The sequence below is a fragment of the Arachis ipaensis genome, chromosome B03, assembly GCF_000816755.2.
Source record: "Arachis ipaensis cultivar K30076 chromosome B03, Araip1.1, whole genome shotgun sequence".
NCBI classification, from domain to species: Eukaryota; Viridiplantae; Streptophyta; class Magnoliopsida; order Fabales; family Fabaceae; genus Arachis; species Arachis ipaensis.
The window spans coordinates 135,616,656-135,624,735 of record NC_029787.2 but is presented as its reverse complement, the minus strand read 5'-3'; the positions used below and the strand labels follow the sequence as shown (position 1 = coordinate 135,624,735).

Sequence of the window (8,080 nt, the reverse complement as noted above, 5' to 3'; positions counted from 1 at the left end):
AGAAGACAGTCTAACTTGATAATTGTACGAGTGACTAATTCTATTTTATGAACCTATACGTTTTGGAGAAAATTAATAAAAATTTTATTTGGAAGCTTCTTTATTTTCTTTTTTAATCCTTGCATTAAGAATATGCTCTTCTATAATTTAGAAAGTGTATATTGAAAACTACTTTTACAATCCATGGTCTGTACTAACAAAGAAAGAAAGGGCTCATAATCTCATCACTCCCTTCCATTCTGCCTTTTCTAAACTAACCAAATATAGTTTCTAGGACCGTACCCATATGCTTAGAAGAAAAGTATTCAATTATGCACGTATTATTGCTCATTATCCCTCTTTTAGAATATGCCTCATTTCTTCAAGAAGTTTCATTTGTCTCCACTGTTGTTCTGGCTTTTTTCCCCGGTATCCTATGTTGACTGTAACAACTTGCAGTATGCACTTTGCATGCACAATACATAGAAGTTGAACTTTATCAAATCTGAAAACAGTAGTTTAGTTGAGATCTTGTTGCAACTTGGTTTGAATTTTACGCACAAGAAATGAAGAGAATGGTGAAATCCAAGAAGAAAAAATTAAAAAGCATAACTAGAAAAAGAAATGTTTGTAGAGTTAGAATAACTATACACATTTCTTCTAAGTTCCCCTATAAATAAAGCAGCAATTGTTGATCATTGCAACTGCATTGCTTCTGATTTAAGACAACAAACCTTGTTCACATATAACCACACCTCCCTGAAAACCTTGATGATGATATCATGATACTCACTAGAATTCAGTGTGAGATAACATGCCAACAGCTCCTCCATTTCTTCTGGCCTGCTGATCTTCCTCTGCACGATCATCTCCATCATCGAATCTCTGAAGTCTTGTTGCGGATCCATTGAGCATTTCACCACAGCAAAGCTGTCTACGCCTGCCGTTTCCTCTGAAATTTCCTCCTCTTTCTTCATCTTTAGTTTTGCTTTCTTCATGTCTTCTATGGCCTTTATTTTGCAGATTTCGACCTTGGAAGCCATCCTCGGAGAATGCACTCTTACCCTTGGACTATTCCTTGGCTTCCTCCTCTGAAGTTCTTTGCTTACATGAAGTGATTGCCTTTTCTTGTTAACCTTCACTCTCAACTCTTCAGTATTCTTCCCAGAGTTAACACCACCTTCTTTAATATTTCCATGGCCAGAATTCTTTGAATTTACAGAGGACATGTACGAATTTGTTCTTGGTGTTCGAATCGTTCTAGGCGATTCGGATTTCAGCACATCATTTTCCAAGGACTTAGAGTTGCTAGATGCAAATTCAGATTCTAGATTATCTGCAGCTTTTTCTAGTTTCAAGAGTTGATCTTGAAAAACCTTTTGTGCTTTCCTTTCATATCTCCTCCTTAAGAATTCAAATTCCTTTCCTCCATGATCACACTCATTCTCACTTGGCAACTTTCTTTCCTCTCCCATTCCAATATCCTTCTGCTTGAACCTCAGACTAGCATCTCTTCTTCCATGTCTTTTATCACTCGGTCCAAATTGTGCTGAGGACTGAATGACATCATTGGCATGATCACCATCCAAATTGTGCAGTGTTGATTTCAAGATATCTTCACTACTCTTGTTATGCTCATGACTCTCTTCACCAAATGAGAGTCTCCAGAAGGCATCATCTTCCCCTCCATAAAACCTACCTCTATTCCCACATGCATCCTTTGGTGCTGAACCATAAGATGGAACAGAATTCTGCTTTGCATTCTGCCCCGGCTTTCGCTCCGAGTTAATCCTCATCTGCTTGAACTTGGACAGCCATGAAAAAGGAGACACTTGAGAGATGAAAGAATGCTTAGTATTATTATTAATACTATTAGAAGAAGAAGCTGGTGATGATTTTCTTCCACCCCACTTCATCCTTTGTTGTCAAGATGGTTCTCTTGGTTCTTCTTTGGGTTAAGGTTTACCAGTTTGTAGTACTGAAGAGAAGGAACAAAAAAGAGAACCAAAACTGAAGTAAAGTGCAAGGTTGTGGGGTTAGATTCTTCTAGCAGTTAGTGGGACGGTTAAGCTGTTAAATAGGAACGTGGGTTTCATACTGCTATGGTTTTCTTTTCTTTCATTTTCTTTTTTGTTTTAATATGTTTTTCAAAAGAGAAACCCGCCCCACAATTCCTGTGATCACTTTAGCCACTTTTCCTGCTTTTTAGTTTTCTTACTTGAAAATTGATTTTTGCCACTCAAGGGGACCACTTTGTGTTAGCCTCAAAGAATAAATTCAAGCAGTTACACTAATTGGCATATTAATACAAGAAGAGAAGACCAAGATAAGATGAGAGATAATAATGTGTTAGTAGTAGTACCATACGTGAGGACCATGACATGATTAATTTGAAGGGGACTAAGTTGGAATTGGTTGTGTGGAACTTAAATGTAACAATGAAAACTTGAACTGCATCAACAGGAGTGGTCTTTTTCCCAAACAGCTACTTCAGAATTGGCAGTTGGCAATGGTGGCTAGCTAAGCCATGCTTGGAACATTAGGGAGGCTAATGTTGAATAGTCCCTACTTCCATTTTTGAATTTTTCACAACAATCCATGCAGAGTTTTGTAAAAGAGGAAATAGTTAAATAACTCAATAGTTCCTTTTTGGATTTTGTGATGGACTTGGAGTGCCTTTCCCGATTTGTCATATTGGACAGCTAAATCCTTGTTTCGATCGTCTTTTGCTTTTTTTTTTTCTGCCTTTATTTTAATTGATTTCTTTGCAATTTTACCAACTTATTTTACAGCGAAACATGTTTGTTATTTTTAGGATTAAAGTTGTGGGTTTGGCTTTTGAGCTGCTCTAAATTTGGTAAAAAAATCCAATATATCTAGAGTAAACTCTCATTTTTAATGATGAAACTTTAATACAACAATTTTAACCATGAATAAACGAAGCTAGTTTTGTACCCAGGAAAGATGGTTTCTATATGATTAAAGTACCAAAGCGCTAATTTATTCATGTGTAGATTTGTCAATATTACGAACTTTTATGTGTAAAAATGATAATTTTTCATCTTTTATAGGTACAAAGTTAGTTTCGATTATTCATGGATAGAAATGGTAGTTAGTGACTAAAAATTTTGAAGTTTTTATCATTATGGCGGATCTACTATGCATGATTTGGCAATTCCTATAAATTCTTTTGGCTGAGTGTTGGTGCATTAAATTAATTTCAAACTAAAAAAGGGTTTGACTTGCACCACTTTTTAAAAACTTTAAACATGCAGCATGATCCCTAGAAAAAATATCAATCTTTAAGCATGCAAAACTACTGGAATGAATTTGGCAGTCTGTGTGAAATGAATTCAAAGTCTTAATAATAATGTCTACCTCAAAAATTGACTGAATTTGACCCTCTCAGACCCAACACTAGTATAGAATCTATCAAGATTGGACCTTATGTTGTTTCCATTGTGTAAATAGTAGAAATTTACAACTCTCTTTTATGTTATTAAATTGTTATCTGGTTTCTAGTAGTATTCATGCATTTGATCAAAATAACCAAATGGTGATTTAGAGGTCCCATATTAAGAGATCTTCATGGACCTGCACAGAAATATGTGCTAAAATAACATTTAGTTTGTATTTATACTAATTTTCAACACACCTCAAAATTCAAAAGTGGAAAGATATGCCTCATATCTCGGGGCTCTTCAATAATTCTGAATACTCTATCTATCATAGATTTGGGACCTTTGTAGGATTTTGTGCCAACTGCATTACTTAAAAACACTTACAATTATAGAATATAATACTTGATTAATTTTCATGTCATTATTATGCAAAAGAAGCTAAACACAATTTTGTCTATATCATACAGTTATTATTATATCTTCAGATTCTGCTTTGTCTCCTCTAAATTAATATATATGGATGGGCTCGAGGTCCAATAGTCCCAAGGAACAGGTTTAATACCAAAAATAAAATATGGTAGGTAAGTCATAAATATTCTGTTAGTTAATGATATTCCTATTAAATTTGTAACAAATAAGCCTAATCTACTTGATTCTTAATTTAGGGGTTGACCCATAACATCAGCAAAGTAAGGAATAGGATTTTGGCTCATAATCTTTAAGGAAGCTATTTCCTTTGCACTCACAACAAGAAATCAATTCTATTGACTCACAAGAATCATATCATATGCTTCTTTTTCACTCTGACATGATCAAGGCTTTAATATTATTAACTTGGATTGAAAGAGAATCTTTTTCTTTGTACTCTATGTTATTGTATAAGATTGCATGTATGTATGAATTTGAAGCTGCTAGAGAAACTTCCATGCCCTTTTTCTTGTTTAATTCAATCTATTAAAATAAATAGTTAGGTTTGTAATATGCTAATCTTTCTATGGCGTTTGTATAACAGATAATTTGGGGTGGTATGATCCTTTTTCATCAAGTTACTTAATATCACAGTAACTGTTGTGTTAACAGACACTGGGGTTTGGTTGGAATTGCCAAAAGTCAATAAATTAATATTGGAAATATATGAATCATTATTCCTTTTTGGGAATTATGCTTACTTTTGAATCTTTTCTCTTCCCTTGATCTTCTAACAAAAGAATAATTAGCAGTAATGGCAGAACTCCATCTAATATAGCTAAAATTCATCTTTGGCTGCTGCTCATAAGAGCTTTCCAATTTTAAATTTTAGTTCCATGCTCTAAGAAGTGCTTTTAGCACTTCAAAACCCAAGTACCAAAATTTTTAATTAATGTATATATGCTACTGAAGTGGGGGAAGAGGAAGAGCAGTCCCTACTCTTTAAGAGTTTTGATTATTTGGTTTAAAACCTCCCCACATTCTAATTATCCTCTTCATTACTGAATTAACACCCAACAACTGGGGCCTTATTATGATAATCACCTGATATTCCTTTTCATCAGTATTATTTATGTATAATATGAGTTAGTATCTATGTACAAACGTTTGGTTTTGCATGTAATTTACTTTCCATATGCTTTTGAGCTATCATATATAGGAAATGTTTATTTTTGAGTCATGTTTTCACGTAACTGCCAATGCTACATGTATTGCTTAGCCACTAGACAATTATGTGCCAAGTTTAAAATTTCGAAACTACCAAGTTTGCAAGAAAAGTGTGGGACTGTCATTCTCATATCTTGTTGGTAAATGGCAATGGTTTTGCTGCAAGTGTAACTCTACAACTTGTGGAATTTTCGCAAACAAATTCAGATTGGATCTCCTCCACTTGCTGAGCAACAAGGATCAAAATACTATAAACAAAGCACATAATAATAAAAAAAAGAAGACTAATAACAGTAAACAGTTTTTCTATGATTCCCTTACCTCCTTGTGTTTGGAAAATTATACAAGAGACAGAGACAGTGCATGACTGAGTTTTCTTTCATTCGTTATTGGTCTTTTAACTAATGGACAAAAATAGGAGTACCTGTTTTCTCTTTGCTCTTTTTGATTTGCTAGTCCTTTCAACAGCTGGTTTTGCGAGTGGTGTTGAGTATGTATCGGCCTTAGGCGACCCAGGGATGAGAAGGGATGGCCTGAGATTGGCAATAGAGTCATGGAATCAGTGCAATGAAGTTGGAGAAGAAGTTCCACAAATGGGTAGCCCAAGAGCTGCTGATTGTTTTGATATTTATAAGGCAGAAGAACCACAGACCAAAGGTAAGCTTAAAATTCTTAAGATACTGTTTTATACTTGTAAACATTAACACTTGTTGCTTCATAATAGTCATAAACTGTACTCTAATCATGAACCTTGATTGCCATTGTTTGTTTTCCTTAAGAGAAGAACTGCTCTATGTGCAACTTTTCTCCCTACACTGTGGTCCATAAAGTCACAGAAGATGACAATAAGCTTGGCATTGGTGATACCTTTCATGGAATGCAAGTCCAAGCCCTTTACAATGCAGATCTTTATGCTGCAGAGAAAGAACTTTATTTGGGATCTAAATGTGAGGTTGAAGACATCCCTAATCCATGGCAATTCTGGATGATCATGCTTAAGAATGGAAATATGGATACATTGGCAGCCAAGTGTCCTCGGAACGGCCAGAGAGCCGCACCTTTTTTACCGGATGGTAGCTTCCCTTGCTTCGGCATTGGCTGCATGAATCAACCATTGATTTATCATGAATATACCACACTGCAAGGCCCCAATAGGACAATGCTCAAGGGAAGATTTTTTGGATCATGGGACTTGGATGCTGACTTGAGTTCAGGATTAGTGCAAAACAGATCTTACTACTCTGTGACATGGGAGAAGGAAATTAGCAAGGGAAGCTGGATTTTCCATCACACTTTGAGGACCTCAAAAAAGTATCCATGGTTAATGCTTTACCTAAGATCAGATGCTACAACTGGTTTTTCTGGAGGATACCATTACCCTTCTAGGGGAATGTTCAAAATTGTGAGTCACATTGTTTACTCAAAACTTGTCTTTCAAGCTATCCATTTGCTGACACAAAATTAGATGAACTTACTAGTATGTGTATTGGTCAGATTCCAGAATCACCTAACTTCAAAGTGAGATTCACTCTGAATGTGGTTCAAGGCGGTGGAAATAGCAGCCAGTTCTACCTGATTGACATTGGAAGCTGTTGGAAGAACAATGGCAAGGCATGTGATGGTGATGTGAAGTCAGATGTGACCAGATACAATGAGATGATTATTAACCCAAGCACAACCCCATGGTGCAATGCAAACAGCCTCAGCCTATGTCCACCTTATCATACATTCCCCAACGGCACGCGAGTGCTTCGAAATGACACTGCTCGCTTCCCTTACGCGGCGTACCACTTATACTGCTCTCCAGGGAATGGAGAGCATCTTGAGGCTCCATACATGTTGTGTGATCCATACAGCAATCCTCAGCCTCAGGAGATTTTGCAGATTCTGCCACATCCAGTGTGGGGTGAATATGGTTATCCTACCATCAAAGGACAAGGTTGGATTGGAAGTCCAAAGACATGGGACCTTGATGTTGGAAGATTGTCACAATCACTTTACTTTTATCAGGTTATCACCTTCTGTGGATCTATATTCTACATCTATATTGTATCATCATGTCAACCCAATTTTTATTGAATACAAGTTCTAGCAGGATCCTGGAACTTCACCAGCTAGAAGGCAATGGACATCTGTTGATTTAGGAACAGAAATTTTCAAAGATCCTCAACAGATTGCTGAATGGACTGTGAGCGACTTTGACATTCTCATACCTAAGCAATGAAGCCAATTCATCAGAGATTAATGAGTTTCTCTGTGGACAATAATACTACATACATATTCATTCAGTATTATACATAATTTATTGCTTGTAATCTTTTCATCCTCACTCTCCAAAAATGTTGGAGCAAATAAAAAAGAATTTAAATTTATTACTTAAAGAGCTTGGATAGTTAGCATTACCTTAACTCCCAACTTATTTAAGGTATATTTGCGACCATTCGTGACATATAAGATACCACCAAGTATTAAAGATTCACTTTTTCAACCGGTAATATTAGGGAGACAAAAAAAAACAAAAAAAAAACAACTAGAACTTATTTTATTTAGCATTCATTAATTGTCAACAATTAATGAATGCTAAATAAGGTAAAATATGACTATTTTTGGTTAATTTTCTTTAATTACTAAATATTTCTGCTTTTAACAAAGCTTTTTTTTCAAAGTTAGCTACACCAATGCAAAGACGTCATTATATAATTTATATAAGTCTTGGCAAGCCTAACACAACCCATGTTGCTAGCAAAAAATAGCATAATTTTATTCTATTTTAATGACATTAATTAATTGTTATAATTTATTGTTAATAACTAATTTTTTTATTCGTTATATCATTAGACATAAATTTATTATTTATATGAATAAATAATTTAATATATTTTATTAATTTTTTCATTATAAAAAGTTAATTTTAAAAAATATTTTCTTTTTGATCTAATTAGATTTTTATAATTCAAATTTTTTATAACAATAATTAATTTTTTTAATTTATTAAAAAGTACCAACTAAGGTTGTTGTTTGATTGTTTTTTTTGTATTTACTAGTTTTTGGTTAAATAACTTACC

General features: G+C 34.6%; 2 protein-coding genes across 3 annotated transcripts; one reads left to right on the top strand and one right to left on the bottom strand.

Annotated features, from left to right (window-relative positions):
• LOC107632163 (transcription repressor OFP5-like) lies at window positions 598-3,093 on the bottom strand. The gene has a single exon (XM_016335836.2). The coding sequence runs from the start codon at window positions 1,893-1,895 to the stop codon at window positions 675-677; it is 1,221 nt and encodes a 406-aa protein (XP_016191322.1). The 5' UTR covers window positions 1,896-3,093; the 3' UTR covers window positions 598-674.
• LOC107632162 lies at window positions 4,358-7,441 on the top strand. Of its 2 annotated transcripts, none has more exons than XM_016335835.2 (4): window positions 4,358-5,672; window positions 5,795-6,417; window positions 6,510-7,025; window positions 7,111-7,441. In XM_016335835.2, the coding sequence occupies exons 1-4, from the start codon at window positions 5,420-5,422 to the stop codon at window positions 7,237-7,239; spliced, it is 1,521 nt and encodes a 506-aa protein (XP_016191321.1). In that variant the 5' UTR covers window positions 4,358-5,419; the 3' UTR covers window positions 7,240-7,441. The 2 variants fall into 2 exon arrangements, with proteins under 2 accessions (XP_016191321.1, XP_020975733.1); XM_021120074.1 differs by having other exon boundaries at window positions 5,450-5,672; window positions 5,800-6,417.

What these genes read in the sequence shown, in the direction of transcription:
- LOC107632163 (XM_016335836.2), bottom strand. Translation starts at nt 1,895, where the DNA reads ATGAAGTGGGGTGGAAGAAAATCATCACCAGCTTCTTCTTCTAATAGT.
- LOC107632162 (XM_016335835.2), top strand. Translation starts at nt 5,420, where the DNA reads ATGGACAAAAATAGGAGTACCTGTTTTCTCTTTGCTCTTTTTGATTTG. An exon ending in AGAAGAACCACAGACCAAAG is followed by an intron (nt 5,673 to 5,794) that starts GTAAGCTTAAAA and finishes GTTTTCCTTAAG; the next exon opens with AGAAGAACTGCTCTATGTGC. An exon ending in CTAGGGGAATGTTCAAAATT is followed by an intron (nt 6,418 to 6,509) that starts GTGAGTCACATT and finishes TGTATTGGTCAG; the next exon opens with ATTCCAGAATCACCTAACTT.